Raw genomic sequence first — 17,682 nt, 5'->3', positions numbered from 1 at the left:
ATTCTGGGACAGAGCTAAAAGTGCTTTGCAAAATCTGTCCTCACGCTGCAGTGGATTGAGTTTTGCATTTATTTAACTCTGTTTATGAATCATAAAATATCTCAAAGCCATTTCATACACACAACCAGCAAGCTCCCCGTACAAAATTTCATATATAACAACTACAAACACTTTCCTATGCAAAAATCATTTCAAATTCAGTACAGACATCGAAGGCTCTTCTGTGTCACACGGAAGGCCTGAGCCCCTATCTGTGTTGTAGCTTCTTCTGGCTTTTTTTTTTTTTTTTTTAAGTTCAGTAGGCTAACTTCTCCCGTTGTTTAGTTGGAGAGATATTTTTTTAAAGAAAAGAAAAGAAGCGGGGAGGGAGATGAAACACACCCTTGGCATTTTGCATGACACCTCCCATCAAGCTGTGTGGGAGTGGGCTCCTCCCAGAGGCCGAACTAACTGATGTGAGGCATCTTTGTATCCTCCAGCCCATCATCACATCAGCCTCCAGTCCTCTCTGCTGACAGCTCAAAGGCAGACCTTGCCACTTGGTGCTCCTCAGCCTCAACGCTTCTTTGACTCTTGCAGCAACCCTCAGCCACCCTCTTCTCTTAAGCTGCTGGGTTGCCTGGCTCACCGGCCCGGGGGAGAATCATGGTTGCCACCTGCTTGCACCTCACCGGATTTGTGGCTAGCTTTGTTGGCTGGATTAGCTTGATTGTGGCAACCTCCACCAATGACTGGGTCGTGACTTGTGGCTATACCATCACCACCTGCAGGAAGATGGATGAGCTGGGGTCCAAAGGGCTGTGGGCAGATTGTGTCATGGCAACGGGCCTCTATCACTGCAAGCCGCTGGTGGACATCCTCATCTTGCCAGGTATGGGCTATCCAAAAACTCCCAAAGGCTGCTTGGGACTTTAGGGCAGATTGAAATCAACAGTGAGGCTCTGATGGCTGTTTGGTTGCATTCATGTGCAAGGTGCTTTTACAGAGTAACAAGCAAAAAAATCGAAAAGTCTCTGTCCCAAGGATCTTACAATCCGCTGCTGGGAAAATAACAGGGACTGGAGGGAAGGAGGATGGGAGGAGAAAGTTAAACATTCAGGGAAGTTAAGAAAGTTAAATTCTACAAAATGGGGGAAGTATGTGCAGGTATATTGACTTTGGTAAGTGCAAAATCTGGCTAAAAAATTATTAGCTTTTTTTAAAAAAGAGAATGTTGCTTGGGTTCAGCTTTTGCTGAAAGTTTGACCAGGCAGCATTGGTCTTTAATCTTGTATGTTGTGGTTAGGGAAATGCACTCTGTGCATGCTCAGGCAAGCAGATGGTTATTATTTTGCAGAAGTGGAAATCTTGGAAACTCCACAGACAAAATGGATCAGCATATTCTTTTGCCACCAAACCCCACCCCGGTTCTTACAGTTCAGTCCCAAGTATACACTAATTGGCTTTAAATTCCACTGAATTCAGTGGGAGTAATGATCAAATAAGGTTCCTCACATCTGGATGCTGATAGGGGCCTCTCCAGGTTAAATTTAGTGGGTATGGATGGTTGAATTCAAACTGAGGGCTTCTGTGCTATTATGATGGCTATGGTAGAAGATATTTAAATGTCTGCAGAAGAGCAAATACTGGTTTTGCTCTTTTTTGTTATATTTTCGTGCATGCTGCTTTGACATTCTTTCTTAAACCGATTGGTAGGAGAGACAAAGGAGACGGCTGCTTCTTCACACAGCTCGCAATGCATTTATGCAACTTGCAGCCACAAGGTGGTGGTGACGGTCGCAAGCTTAGGAATCTTTAGGAGGAGATCAGACAAAATTTACAAAGGGTTAGAGAAGGGTTGTGGTGGATCAGTGAGAGAACATGCCGTGTACGCAAGATGTCCCAGCTTCAATTGTGCAAAGAGAAGCCCTTGTACAAGGCTTCAACCAAAGGGGTTCATTCAGGACAGAACATCTGTTTTGCATGCAGAAGGCCTCAAATCTAATCCCTAGCATCTCCAGGCAAGGCTTGGAGAGAGATCCCTGGTTAATACACTGGGAGCTACTGTCACTGAGGCAATGCTGAGCTAGCTAGTAAAGGTAAAGAGACCCCTGACCATTAGGTCCAGTCGTGACCGACTCTGGGGTTGCGGCGCTCATCTCGCTTTTTTGGCCGAGGGAGCCGGCGTGCAGCTTCCAGGTCATGTGGCCAGCATGACTAAGCCACTTCTGGCGAACCAGAGTGGCACATGGAAACGCCATTTACCTTCCTGCTGGAGCGATACCTATTTATCTACTTGCACTTTGATGTGCTTTCGAACTGCTAGGTTGGCAGGAGCAGGGACCGGACAACGGGAGCTCACCCCATCGCGGGGATTCAAACGCCAACCTTCTGATCAGCAAGTCCTAGGCTCTGTGGTTTAACCCACAGCGCCACCCATGTCCCTGAGCTAGTTAGACCAGTGGTCTAATTCAGTATAAGTCTGCTTGCTGCTGACTGACTACCTGTCTTAAGGCTGATATGCAGTCTTAAAGTTCAGAGGCACAATGCTCTGAAGAATATGAGCTTACGGGGAGCAACAATGGGAGAGGCCTATTGCCTTCAAGCCCTGCTTCTTGGTTTCCAGGGGGCATTGGACTGGCCACTGTGAAATAGGATGCTGGACATGGCTAACCTTTGATCTGATCCAGAAGGCCTTTTCTTATAATCATACTTTTTTTGCTGTGCTGATAATGTATAGGATTAGTGTGATGAGCATGAGCCACCTACTATAAGCGCAAAGACGAGGGGAGGTTTGAATCAGAGACCTTTTGGTTTCACACTGTTACCCCCTGCATGCTGTAAGCTCTCATGGGTGGGCAACTTGTAGGCCTGAAATACAATGTGAGGAGCCTATCTGTGCAGGGACTCATGCAGAGCACCACTGCGTTAAAAGTTCCTTGCCATGCTTGCATGCTAGTGCAGTGTTCGAAAGAATATAAGAAGACTGCTTCTGGATCTAATTAACGGTCTGGCTTCATGTGTTTCCCAGTAGGTACGAAGATGGCTCTGGGAAGCTCACAAGCAGTCTATGAATGCCTCTCCTGCTGTTGTTTCCTAGCAATTGGCATTTAGAGTGCCTCTGAAGCTGGGAATCCCACATTGCATGGCAGCAGCATTTAAGTTGTGCACAGAGGCTCCTTGCACACTCAGTGTTCCTCTTTGCCAGTCTCTAGTTTGCTTACACGATAGGGCACACAGGTTGACTGCTTAATGTTCACCCAGTGTAAATGTCAGCAGAGGAATTGTGGTCCATGATGAATCAGAAGACCATGGGTCAAAGAATGCCTCCTGTTGCACCGTCCTTTGTTGCTTTCCAAACTGTGTGTCTGGCTACAGTGTGTCACACAAACGTTCCCCATGCTCCTCCCGGGGCTGGAAACGGTTTAGTTGAACCTCCAGTTTCCTAGTGAGAGCCAGTGTGGTGTAGTGGTTAAGAGCGGTGGACTCATAATCTGGTGAACCAGGTTCGTGTCTCCGCTCCTCCACATGCAGCTGCTGGGTGACCTTGGGCCAGTCACACTTCTCTGAAGTCTCTCAGCCCCACTCACCTCACAGAGTGTTTGTTGTGGGGGAGGAAGGGAAAGGAGAATGTTAGCCGCTTTGAGACTCCTTAAAGGGAGTGAAAGGCGGGATATCAAATCCAAACTCTTCTCTTCTTCTTCTTCTTCTTCTTCTTCTTCTTCTTCTTCTTCTTCTAGTAAAACTGGATTACTGTGTCACGAAATGAGGCATGTTTAAAAAGGTGTGTCACCAACATGAAAAGTTTGGAAAGCTCTATGTTGGGCCTTGTGGTTTTATGCTTGCTTCCCATAGGGAGCTGGTTGGCTGCTGTGAAAACAGGCTTGATCGGTCAGTGGACTGATCTAGTAGGCTCTTCTTATGTCCTTAAGCATCTTCTCTGTGATTATTTTTTTAAAAAAATAACACCTAATATAAATGCTCTTTGCTCTTTGCTTTCTTTTCTTTTTTTTAAAAGCAGTTGTTGGCCTTTATTGACAACATTGCTGTAGCAGTGGATCAGACCAAAGGCCCATCTGGGCCAGAATTCTGTTCTCACAGCGGCCAACCAGATGCCCGTGGGAAGACCACAACAACACTCTCCCCACAACCATTAATGGCCTTATCCTCCACAAATTTTTCTAAGCTCCTTTTAAAGCTATCCAGGTCAGTGGCCACCACCACATATTGTGAAGGGGTACCAGGGTCAAGCCAGGACATTTTGCTGGTTGAAGGAAAAAAGAAAATGGCGCTCCCCCTCCTCTTTCTCTTCTTCTGCAGTCCTCAACACAACCACTGCCACACACACACACACACACACACACAGAGCTGCCTCTTCGCAGTGGTAGGGGACTAGAAGGAGGCCAGGGAGGAGTGGGGGGGGGGCGGTTGGCAGGGAGAATGGATTCCTTGGATCTGCTGCCTGAGGCGATTGCCCCACCTTGCCTCACGGCTGGTCCGGCTCTGAGAAGTAGTTTGTTTTGTCTATCCTGATTCTTCCAACATTCAGCTTCATTGGATAGCTCTGGGTTCTGGTATTATGCCTTCACAATGCTACTTGTGTACCTCTCAGATGAATCTGTTGGCCACTGTAGGATACAGAATGTTGGACTAGATGGAACTTCGCTCTGATCCAGAAGGGCTTTCCTTTCAAAATACCAGGTTTTCCTCACTGGATCAGTTCTGGCCTAGACTTCATTCAGGCTCCAGAATTTTTAATTTCAAGAGCATGGAACCACATCCATACTTTAGCTGTTTCTCCAGCTATAGCTGTTCCTGGATACGGCCTCCCCCTTTCTGTTTGAACTATTATAATTTGTTCGATGCTGTGCTACCCGTGAAGACAACATGGAGGCTACCACTGGTGCAAAATACAGCAGCCAGAGCTTTAATGGACCACATCACATTAGTCCAAAAAAAAAAAAAAAAAGTCCAATTCAGAGTTTAGGGTTTGAGAATTTTAGTTTTAGGTTTGACTTATACAGGCCTCACCGGCTTAGAACTCATCTACCTGAAGAAGCACTGTAGTTAACAAACCCCTCCCCCCATTCTGTTTTGCCTGGGCTCCGAGATCAGCTGAAGGGTCCCTATTAGTAATATTATCACTGAGTGGCAGGGCCAGTGCATTTCGTTGCCTGAGGCAGAGTAATGAATGGTGCTCTGTTTTCTCCTCCTCCACTAATCTGCTTAGCATCCAGGAGGTGTGTTTTTTTTATATACCTGAGGCAGAAAATCCTACAAGTGCCTCTGCAAGTGCCTTGGAAGTAAAAATACAACAATAACAAATTACATTTTCACTGCCCTTTCATGACATCCAAAATCTGCTGGCTGAGGCAGCCACCTCACTCTGCCTAATGGTAGGGACAGCCCTACTGGGTGATGTTCTGTGGTTTGCAGGAGGGCCTTATTGGCAATGGTACCCCAGTTTTGGTCCACCGTCCCTCAGACCATGTGGTGGGGTGGACTATATTTTGAAAATAAAAATAAAAAATGGAATGAATTTCTATGCCCCACAAATAACCCAGAGATGCATTTTAAATAAAAGGACACATTCTACTCATGTAAAAGCACGCTGATTCCTGGACCGTCCATGGGCCAGACTGAGAAGGCGATAGGGCCGCATCCGGCCCACGGGCCTTAGGTTGCCTACCCTTATTCCAGACCTCTGAGTGATGAGATCTTTTGACCTACAGTGGTACCTCGGGTTAAGAACTTAATTCATTTGGAGGTCCATTCTTAACCTGAAACTGTTCTTAACCAGAAGCACCACTTTAGCTAATGGGGCCTTCTGCTGCCGCCGTGCAGCCGCCACACAATTTCTGTTCTCATCCTGAAGCAAAGTTCTTAACCTGAGGTACTATTTCTGGGTTAGTGGAGTCTGTAACCTGAAGCGTCTGTAACCTGAAGCATCTGTAACCTGAGGTACCACTGTATTTGCATTATTTAGATAGGTGTGTAAGTTTTCCTCACTAAATTATTAAGAGTAATAGTTTGGCTTATCTGTTTTACATGTTGTTACCCATCCTAAGGTCTTTTGATGAAAGGGGAGTATAAATCAGAATAGGTAAATAAAAGCCAAGTCCCCCTGCCCCCAGTCTCTCTATATAGTGCTCTCATGCTAGTGGAGACAACATTTTCAAAGTAGTAGTAGTAGTAGTAGTAATTATTATTATTATTATTATTATTATTTATTATTTATACCCCACTCATCTGGCTGGGCTTCCCCAGCCACTCTGGGCGGCTTCCCAAAAAATATTAAAAAACTGTAATACAGTGTTTTAAATAATAATAATACTACTGGCTCCATACACACCAGGCATTTAAAGAATCCTCCCTCACATATCCTAGGAACTGTAGTTTGCTAAGGGTGCTGGGAATTGTAACTGTGTGGGGATGAAACTACAGTTCCCAGGATTCAGAGCAGGCTTCCTCAACCTCGGCCATCCAGATGTTTTTGGCCTACACTACAACTCCCATGATCCCTAGCTAGCAGGACCAGTGGTCAGGGATGATAGGAATTGTAGTCTCAAAACATCTGGAGGGCTGAGGTTGAGGAAGCCTGATTCAGAGTGTGTCTGTGTGCTTTACCATAAATGTATTGTATGTAGCCGTTGTGGCTTGAGTGCTGGGAAAATGTAGCATCGCTGCAGTAGAATGTCTGGATACACGCAGCCCAGACTTTGGATCTCTTGCAGGTAAGGAGTAACAGTTGCACTTCTGCAGTGTAGAAAGCTAATTCTCTCGAAAAACTCTTAGGACAGTTTGAAAAGTCAAAATGCCAGTCTTTGTTTTCTCATTGACACACCTGTGGAGAGCTTGTTGTTTCGTTTGCTTCAGAAGCAGAATATTACACACACACACCAGCTTTTTTTTTTTGGAGGCCCCTCGTGCATCACCAAGAAAAGAGGCCGAAAGAGCGCAGCAGATTTGCATAAAATTTGCATATGCAAATTAGACACACAGATCCACATTAATAAATAATTCTTATAAATTGAAACACATGCACCTCATTATAGTGGTGGAGCAGATGCCTAAATCCAGACGCTAATTGCTGATGGACAACTTCAAGGCCCCTACTTGCCCTTCTGAGGGTTTTTTAGCTTCGTGTGAAGCAATCATTTAATCCGTGTGAGATCCCCCCTTCCAAATCCTGGGAACTGCAGCTTACCCCTCACAGAGCGACAATTCCCAGCACCCTCAATGAACTACAGTTCCCAGGATTCTTTTGTAGGGGGAGTCGTGCCCTTTAAATGAACAGCATGCGTGCAGCCTAAACCTTCAAACCATACTTGAACTGATCAGCCCTTCAAACAGAGCAGTCATTCAAACAGAGGGCTGTGCTCTGCAAAGGAGGGCACATGCCCATTACTCAAAGGGCACGGATGAGAGGAAGGGGTGTGCATGCATTCCTCTGTGTAAATGGATAGCCGTCTGGATAAGGCGTCGGAACTGTCTCCAGGTTTTCAGATCTCCTGTATGAATATACCTTACTGTATCTTGTAGGAGGGCACCTGAGTTCTGAACGCTTTTTCCTTCTGGCAGGGTACGTCCAGGCATGTCGGGCTCTGATGATTGCAGCCTCTGTTTTGGGACTGCCAGCTGTGTTCCTTCTGGTGACTGTTCTGCCTTGCATCCGGATGGGCAACGAACCTGGAGTGGCCAAGTACCGGCGTTCCCAGCTGGGAGGAATCCTGCTAATACTCTTGGGTAAGATATGGGCACAGCCTGGCTCACTCACTTGCCAGTGATGCCAGCCTAATCTGCAAAAGGCCAAGTTTTCCAACTGGGGGATGCAGTAGTATTTTAAGATTTCCTAAAGGAAAGCCTGACTTTGTAGGAACCTGGGGAGAAAGATAAGGACTTTGTAAACATTACAGAACCCAGGCTCTCAGAATGACCTAGAGGGTCCATTTTTTAAAAAATAGAGGCTGCAAAACAGTACACACTAAGGCAGCCTCCCCTAAGCCAGTGCTCTCCAGATGTTGCTGGACTACAATTTCCATAATCACTGAGCACTATCCATTCTAGCTGGGACTGATGGGATTTGTAGTCTAGGGTTGCCAGACCTGCATGACTGACCAGAAGTCTCCAGGGTTGCCTTGCCTCTTCCAGGTGGCAGAAGAAGGGCCTGAATCTCCAGGTGGAAGAAAGTGCCTTAAATTTATTTGTTTGTTGAGAAGACTACATGTGCAGCTTGCAAGCTTCAGCCTGGCTGAAGCCAGCCTCAACTTATTGCATAGACTCTCTAAAGCAGCAGTTCTCAGCCTGTGGGTCCCCAGATGTTGTTGGACTACAACTCCCATCATCCCTGAGCTCTGGCCTTGCTAGCTAGGGGTGATGAGAGTTGTAGTTCAACAACATCTGGGCACCCACAAGTCGAGAAAGGCTTCTCTAAAGGGAGGGAGGGTCATGCCCTCCTTGCTCCCTGTCCATAGTCGCCTACTTGTTATCAGAGGCCCAGAATCCACATTCCTTTGTAAGAAAATATGAAATAACGTAAAACTATTTTTGCAGGCAAAAAACAAAAACAAACAATGTGTGTGTGGGGGGGTGACAAAAAATTTTCTGCACTGGGGTACCACCTGACCTTCCGACACCTCTGCTCCCCAATTAACCTCCATCTCCAAGGCTCAGTGATGGGAGGGAGAGCAGAGGAAAATCACCAGGGCCTGCTCCCAAATCTCAGTTTGGGGCCTTGAAATCTCAGGGTCTGAGATACTCCTGACCTCGCAACCCTATTGTAGCCACATCTTGATGACAGCAATTGGGGAAGGCTGCAGGAAGGCTTTTTACTATTCCCCGGCCCTATCCCAGGAGCAGCTAACATTTTGCAAACAGAGTGCAAAGGCCTGGTTCACAGCTGTGGACCTTGCTGCTATGAAACCCTGGAGAGGGAGACTTGTCCCTGTGTGCCCTCCACAGCTCTGCCCAGTGTGGGGTGCTCCTCTGGCAGTGGCCTGGAGCATCTCTCAGTCCAGTCTATGTTTCCCCCCCTTCCAGTGGGGTGGAAGACCCAGTCAGTATCACCCTGATAACAATGAGCTCCACAGTCTTCTCCAGCACCTGCGTATTCTCAAGGCCTCCTCATCTCCTAACAACAGGCCTCGGTGTCTTGCTTTCACCCGCTTGTTTAGCTGAGGGGGAGGTGGGGGGCGGCTGAGGAGAGAGTTGCCTCTTTGTGCCGTCCTGCCCTGAAGTCGGCTCTCTCCCTGTGGCAGCCAGAGCTGACATCATGCCTTATTTATAGCAGGCGCTCTGTGCGGTTCCCCCCAACACACCAGGGAGGCTAAGCGGAGACGTGTCCAGCTGCAGTAGAGGCTTCGAGTTGTCTGCAAGCCACACGATCTAGGCAATAAAGCCAGAGTGGTAGGAATTGCCAGGCAAAAACTGGTGGGCTCGTTTCTTGCTGTGTCTTGAAGAGATGGACCTAGGGTAGTGCAAAGTGCAATGCAGACTGAGGAGAACATCAAAAATAAACAGGGCTTTGCAGGCCCATAGTTAATGGGGGGCTGCCCCCTAAATTTTATTTGCCCCCCAATTTTCTTTCACAAACAAATACCGTACTTATACAAGCAAGCAAGCAAGCAAGCAAGCAAGCAAGCAAGCAAGCAAGCAAGCAGGACAGCCTATGTTTGAAAGGTCCTATTGTCATGCTTTTTCCACCTCTTTCCCCCTGCTGAGGAAAAAAATTCCTGGACTAGATAACCCATGTGGTTCCTTCCAACTTTGCAAGTCCATGATTCCATGATATAGTTGTCTCTTAAGCCAATAGGTACCATGCATTCTCAATGTTTGCATATCCCTGCCTATTGATAGCAAGCAGGCAACTTTGCTGTATTGTTTTCATGGTCTGCTTAAAAACAGTCTTGTTTAGGCAAGCCTACCCAGAGGCTTAGAAACGCTGGTGGGAATTTTAATTTTTCAGTATTTTAATTTTTGGTATATTTTTAAGTATTGTAATTTTTTCTTGGATTTCATTGCTTTATCTTTTTTGTAAACTGCTTTGAGGTGGTGGACTCTCCTTCCTTGGAGGTTTTAAAGCGAAGGCTGGATGGCCATCCCTCATGCACAGACGATCTAGTTGAGATTCCTGCATTGCAGGGGGTTGGACTAGATGACCCTGGGGAACTCCTTCCAACTCAACAGTTCTGTGATCCAGTGAGGCATCAATTGGTCATTGCCTGTACTGAGCTAAATGGACTCATGGTCTTAACAGTGCAAGGCAGGTTCCTATGTGACTATGTGCTTCTCCTTTTGTTGTAAGCCATGTTGGCTGCTGTGCGAATGGCAAAGAGCACAGCATATTAAATATTTAGATAGTGGCAGCCTCCTAACCACGGTTGGGAGATCCGGCAGCAGTGTATCTGCTCTAGGCCACAGCAGAAGACAGCAGGCAACGCAGAATAGCTGTTGGCGGCTTGCCAGGAAAATAGCAAGCTCTGATCTTCCAGCTGATTTAATGACAGCTGAAAACAGAGGTTGACAATCATATCAGAGGTGCCCACCCTTCCATCCTGCTTGATGGTTTTTAAAATGCCCCCTGTAACCCTGTTTGCTCATCATATCTGACAGCATACTGGAGTTTTAATACACCAAATGAGGCTGGAAACAGAGAAAAGAATTTTCAAAGTGCTTTAGGCAGTGTGGAATGTTTTTTAAATGGTTTGGAAAACCACAATATGATTGATCAAAGGCAGCAATGAGGCATAAACAAATAGGCAGTAAGGCAGGGGGTAACCAATGTGGTACCACCCAGGTATTTTGGACTAATAATAATAATAATAATAATAATAATTTATTTATATCCTGCCCTCCCCAGCCAAAGCCGGGCTCAGAGCAGCTAACAACAGTAAAATAATACAGCATTTTAAAATCAATTCATAATCAAATCAAATTAATGGCAACCATTGGGCTAGAGGTCTGTGAGGGGGGGTCAGACTGTGCCTTGCCAAAGGCCTGGTGGAACAGCTCTGTCTTGCAAGCCATGCGGAAAGATGTCAAATTCCTCAGGGCCCTAGTTTCTTGTGACAGAGCGTTCCACCAGATCGGAGCCACAGCCGACAAAGGCCTGGCTCTGGTTGAGGCCAGCCTAACCTCCCTGTGGCCAGGGACCTCCAGGATGTTTTTGTTTGAAGACCGTAAGGTCCTCCGTGGGACATACCCGTAGGTAAGAGGGTCCTAAGCCGTATAGGACTACAGCTTCCATCAGCCCCAGCAAGCATTGTCAAAGATGATTGTAGTCCCCAATATCTGGAACCCACCATTTTGGTCAGCCCCAGTCGCTTCCAGCAATTCTTCTGCAAGCTTTTTCGTAGGGATTTTCCTTTGTGTTCAACAAACTTTCTTCTCAAACAGACAAATTTTTTGGGGAAAATTTGAATGTGAAAAAGATGCCTTTAATGGGTTTTGAAGATTAAAAGCCTTTCCACAACAGAGAAATAAAATACGTTCTAGAATATCTAGAGAACAGATATCTAGGCATCTACTCAATAACTGTCTGATCAGTGCAAGGATCTCCACTTGCGCAACAGGACTTTCTGCCCTCTCCTCTCCCATGCACCCCATGCCCCCCCCCAATCCTGCTCTGAAGTGTTGGGGAAAACCCAAAACGGATTTAAGGGGCATGTAGGGCATGCAAACCCTATACACGAGCAAGGTGAGTGAGAACTAGTGTGCTTATTTCCACCCCTTATGCCAGCAGCTCAGTTGCCAGAAGTGGCTTGCTGGATGGGATGGAGCTGCTTTGCTTGCTTCCCAGCCGCGGGGGGCTTGCTTGTTCCCAGGAGGGAAAGAGGGAGGGGAGGTTGGTGTGGTGCAAACGTGCTGGCAAGAGCATTCGGATGGCTCTGCCCTGTGTTTGCACAGCGCTGACCTCCCTTCAGCCTTTCCCTCCTGTGACCCACACAATGATGCACCTGCCAGGATGCAGCAGAGCAGCTCTGTCTCACCCTGCGAGCCACATCTGCTCATTGCCCTCCAGCTCATGCTTCCAGGACCTCGTGACAACATTTCTTCATGCCATTGGTGCCAACATGCACCACAGCTGCTGATTCCTTCCCAGCACCATCTCCTAGGCCATCTAGGCAACAACAGACCCTCTAAATGTCCCTGTTTCCCAGGGACAGTCCTGGATTTACAGAAGCCGTCTGGGTTTCTGATTTGATCCTGGAATGTCCCGCATTTCCTTAGGACGTCCCTATTTTCATCGGAAAAATGTTGGAGGGTTTGGGTGCCTGCTGTCCTGTTCCTCCACCTGATAAAATTAGGGTTAAAGGTAGGAGACAGTGTGTGCTTGGTTCCAGTGTTTGTTGTGGTGCTCACAGCAGTTCCTCCACCTTGCAAAAGTGCCCAAAGGCCCCCTAAGGCCGGTGTCCCCTTACCTGATGCAACCCGCTCTCACACGGTAATAGCCGCCGCCATTTTGTGTCACATTCTCCCACCGGCTAAATAGTGTGTTTGTTGCTTTTAAACCGAACTTTTGTCCCTGTTTTCTTTTCTCCATTCCCTCCCTCTCTCTCTGTTGTGTAACCTCAGCACTTTGACACTGCCTCAAGACATCTTTCGATGTGGTCTCTGGAACAAATGTAGCTGTACCAAAGTTTTGTTGTTATTTGACTGATTTCTCAGGGACCAAATCCAGCACCGCTCTCTTCCACAGGAAATAAAAGTATTGCCCAGTTTGATGATTCTCAGATGTGGAAGCTGTTTTCTTTCCCTCTTAAAAAGCGTGGTTTTTAAGATGCATATTATCTTTTGAGGGTCTTACTGCCTTTGATTCCTGTGGCTTAAACAGGAAGTGAAGGTATTAGGCACTTTGCCAGGCCCTGGAAGACTTAAAAGGAAACCATTCTCATCCCTGAATCGCTACATGAGGAACATCTAATATTTAGAATACTGTGCACAGTTTGGGTTACCCCATATCTTTCTCTGAGGGGTGATCCACCTATTTTAGTGTACTAATTTGATTTACTATTTTGTGATGTATTTTCTGTTTGTTTCACGGATGCAATTTTATTGTTGATTTTGTGCTGCCCATTTCCGTGATCTTTTTCTTAATGTTGGCAGGAGATGATTTTTTGCAAATAAATGAAAGCAACCCTATCTCAGCACAGATATCACAGAAAAGAACGATTAAAATTATTACATGTTTGCATGATGTTCTATGCTCCCTGCTGAACAATGATGATCTTTCTCTTTCCTTTCCCCCCAAATATTTCCCCAGCTCTGTGTGGCGTTGTGGCTACGATTTGGTTCCCCGTGAGTGCTCACCGTGAAACCATGATCATGAGCTTTGGATATTCCCTTTACACGGGCTGGATTGGGTCCGCTCTGTGCCTTTTCGGCGGTTGCATCATTGTCTGCTGCTCGGGCGACGCGGAAACATTTGGCCAGAACCGTTTCTACTATGGGTCAGGATCCAGCTCCCCAACCCATGCTAAAAGCGCCCATGTATAAATGATCCTGAGACTTCCTGTGCCTTTATCACCAAATGTTTCAAAACGGGTGGATGGGTTTTCTTTGTGCTCCAGGTGTTGCGCTTGCTTGCATCTTTGTGCACTGGTTGACCTCATCCCTTGCAGAAGATTCAAAGAAACAGTGTGATATTTCTTAAGCAATAAACTCCACCGGTTTGCCTTAATAGAAACCTGTAGCAAAAAAAAGACCAGGTCAGCCCTTATAAAAGTCTCACTGCCCAAGGCTTATATATTCACTGTTGAAACATTAAGTTTTCCCCTCTTTCCTCCTTCTCCCTCAGTCTAGGAAGGTAGTTAACAAATACACACCTGGATTGTTTGAATTGCCAGTCTTTTTCTCAGAAAAAGTGACCAAGTCCTTCCTCTCCCTACTGCCCCAGATCCAAGGTCATCTTTGGGGACAAAGTTACAACGAAAGGGAGAGGAAGACACCGTACTTTCCCATCTGCACAAATGTTTTCTTTTTCATGAGATTAGGGAGTAATCTCTTTGCTTTCTCGGCAAACGTTTTCAAGGAATTTGATCACTTTAGTAACAGTGTTTTTGTCTAAGCGCATCAGTATGAAGGCGATGAACTGAAAAGTTTCTAATTGCAAGGTAAATAACAGAACACTTGTACATAGACTTAAAATACCTGCGGTGGGGCTGCTCCCCGCAAACTCCCCTTCTTTTGTACAGGTTTGTTGCTAAATGTAGTTTATTTTTATTTTTTACTTTGTTCCAATTAATTTGTATTCTGACATGCACTATTGAAGTGGAACTTATCTTAAAAAATTACTATAATCTATCAGTTGCCAGTTCCGTGAAAAAATCCAATGAATACTGATGATGCTTTTGGTCTTTAAGTGAAATACTGTAAAATACACAGAAATAAATGTTGAAATTACTAGTTTATTTTCTTCTCCTTGTGCTTGTGGCTCTCTTATTGTCCTGTGTTGTTTTCACTCCGTCTTTCTAGTAGATCTGAATGTGTGTGTTGTATAGCCATATATATATATTTGTAGGAATAATGATGATAACACAAACAAGAGCATCCCAAGGCACCTTAAAGACTAGCAAATTTAGTGTGACATACGTTTTAATGGACCCTGAGATTCTGACCAGTTTGAACATTTGATCAAGTGAGGGTTAGCCATCAAAGCCAATGCTCCAGTGAATTTGCTAGTCTTTAAGGTGGCTCTTTACTGGTTTTACTGCAATGAGCATAACTACTTCTCTGGAATTTGTAATTCTAATAGCTAAATTATATAATAAATTGAAACTCATACCATCTTCCTTGTGCACAGTTAAGTAACCAAATCTCATTGATTTTAGTGTTCGCTACAGGATGCAGTTGACTTATGTCACCCAAGTCGGCTGAAAAATTTTATTTCATTTCACTTTTAATTTGTATACCGCCTTTCTATATTACTATACGCAAGACAGTGTGCAGCAACAAAATATGCAGCAAAGAACACCTTATAATAATCTGATCCAATACAAAAAGTCATGATAAAACATAACTTTAAAATGGAACAATTTGATGTCAATAATGGTAATATCTTGTATCAAATAAAGTAAGATGCAGAGTTTAAGATAGGCACATTGGCACTGGGTATATTGGCACTGAATTGCCTTTTGCAATCAAGCAGATTCCGAACAAAATGCATGTTTTGTCACTCACTGTAATTTGTTGTGTCAATTTCATATTGTTTTCTCATTCTCCTTCTCCCTCTTGACACAATGTTCACAATGTGAACTATCATTCCACAGATCCTTGGCAGAACATTTGTGCGCATTACATCATAGGCTCCGCGTACAGTTACTTGCTTTATGCCCCGTAAAGAAACAATAAGCGCTGCCATTGTGAGATGTGGGCGCCACAATGGAATGTGTAACACACAGATGTGCAGCTTTGTGAAAACTGGCCTGAGATTGTGGACGGTGTTGTTTTTATGCATGCTGCTTTCTGCTGAATGGATCCCATTCAGATGGCTGGGACGGGGCTGAGCCAAAGCTGTAACGGGACGCATAAGCCGCAAAGCAGCATGGGAATAATGGAAGCTCCATCTCTGATCATAGACAAATTTCAGAAGGCAATTGGAGCAAGAGACTCCACAGCTGGAATTCATTGACAAATTTGATTGCATTTGTTGATGGCTTCAGCAAGGAGCCATATGCAGATCTCTTCTTTCTCACATGGCAGGGCTGTGTTGTTTTTTTGGATATTGCATCCAAGTTTAGTGCTCCAACAATAGTTTCACATGCACATGCAATGCTAACAGCAAGCGTATGGATTCTGTGAAATGTTCAGACTCGGTGTGTTTCGTATTTCCATTATTTTACTAACCTGGCTTATCTTCCAGTATACTTTAATGTGTATATGAAAAGCACCTGTGGTCTTGAACCAGGTATTTTAGATGAAAGGGAAAGGTGCTCCCCTGAGCTTTCCTGAAGGGAATACTACTGGGCTGGCCTGCTCTCTGCTGGAGTTCAGCACTACCTTATTGGCTCCCTGGAGGGCAGTACTGAGCTACCAGCTCAATAGGGGTCAGGTGATACAAGGCACCAATAGGGTTCCACCTAGTCATATAAAGTTGCTAACTGAGCTGCTGCTCTGCCGGACCAACAAAATGTTTGGTTACAGGTGTTCTCAAACAGCCTGAGCCTTCTCAACTTACAGTCTGATTACCTGATAGTATAGGTGCAGAAATGCAGAAAATCTGCCCTCTGCAATGTGACATGAGGTGGTAAAATGAGCAGTGGCTTCTCTAGACATCCCAGCCAGTGTGACGTAGTGAGCTGAGTGCCAGACTAAGACTGGGGAGACCTTGCTTCAAAACTCCATTAAGCCAAGAAGTGGACTGGGTCACATTAAGAAACTGAAGTAGCTCAGCTGGTTAGAGCATGGTGCTGATAATGTCAAGGTCGCAGGTTTGATCCCCATATGGGACAACTGCATATTCTTGCATTGCAGGGGGTGGATGAGATTGGGGACCTTGGGGTCCCTTCCATCTCTACGGTTCTATGATACTAAGATTGAACAAATACTCTCTCTGCCTATCCTACCTCATAGGATGTTGGTGAGGATAAAAGAGTGAATGAGATACCTTGCAAGGCATCCTGAGCTCCTTGGAGGAAGGGTGTCTCATGGCCCAACTACACCTTGGCCTGTGAAATGGAGACTGGACCAAACAGAATATCTCCTTCTAATTTGCCCTTCTCCTCCCACGACCTTTCTGCTGCTAAAGTCTTTGTTTTCCTTGGCTGCCTCCACCAAACAGCCTAAGCTTCTTTGTGTCTCCTTGAGAAGACCTCAAGGTACTGTGGAGTTTGGGTTTTAAGCGTGCACTGGGGTAAAACCACAGGCAAAGGAAGAGCACAAGAACGAACATCACTGGCAGATTTCACAATGGACAAAATATGGGGGCAAGCAAGAGTACCACTTTAAACTTTCCGAACAATTAAATATAATCCTACAGTCAGTATTCAAAAAATATGCGAAGTATTTTCCACACACTAATGGAGTGGATTTTATTTGTACTATTCTCATTGCTACATCTCTTGTTGACTGTCTTTGTTAGGCTCTCCTCCCACCAGCCATTTCTCTCCAATGTCTGAGTTTATTTCTGATAATGGGAGCCTCACTGAGGGAATAGGCTCATCTCCTGATCTCAAGGCATGCAATATGGGAACCTTGCTGAAGAGTTTGGATTTGATATCCCGCCTTTCACTCCCTTTAAGGAGTCTCAAAGCGGCTAACACTCTCCTTTCCCTTCCTCCCCCACAACAAACACTCTGTGAGGTGAGTGGGGCTGAGAGACTTCAGAGAAGTGTGACTAGCCCAAGGTCACCCAGCAGCTGCATGTGGAGGAGCGGAGACGCGAATCCGGTTCACCAGATTACGAGACTACCGCTCTTAACCACTACACCACACTGGCACACTGAAGCCAGACAGGTTTGGGTGTGGTCAGTGGCTGGACGGGAGCCTTGATATAACTGCAGTAAATGAAGAAGTAGAAGTGATGTTGGGGTACAGGGGGCAGATAGGGAAGCAAAGATTCAGCACAACTCACAGTATTGGCCTCCAAATTGGACCTCCACCCCCAACTGTAGACATCAAAGGTTACCATCCCCTGATCATTGGCTATGTTCATGTTTTCAGGTCAGATCAGAGCTAGTTTTTTGGGGGTGGGGAATACATCAAAAC

The 17,682-nt window shown here is 45.6% G+C and overlaps 1 protein-coding gene across 1 annotated transcript; it reads left to right on the top strand.

The window, feature by feature from the left end:
• Positions 1-398: 398 nt before the first annotated feature.
• On the top strand, positions 399-14,387 carry CLDN11 (claudin 11). Its single transcript, XM_083441296.1, has 3 exons — positions 399-871; positions 7,561-7,725; positions 13,241-14,387. The coding sequence occupies exons 1-3, from the start codon at positions 646-648 to the stop codon at positions 13,471-13,473; spliced, it is 624 nt and encodes a 207-aa protein (XP_083297422.1). The 5' UTR covers positions 399-645; the 3' UTR covers positions 13,474-14,387.
• The last annotated feature ends 3,295 nt before the right edge of the window (positions 14,388-17,682 follow it).

This window comes from Podarcis tiliguerta (genome assembly GCF_965153285.1).
Source record: "Podarcis tiliguerta genome assembly, chromosome: 5".
NCBI lineage: Eukaryota > Metazoa > Chordata > Lepidosauria > Squamata > Lacertidae > Podarcis > Podarcis tiliguerta.
The sequence above is the reverse complement of the archived record's forward strand: the minus strand, read 5'-3'. Positions and strand labels throughout refer to the sequence as shown.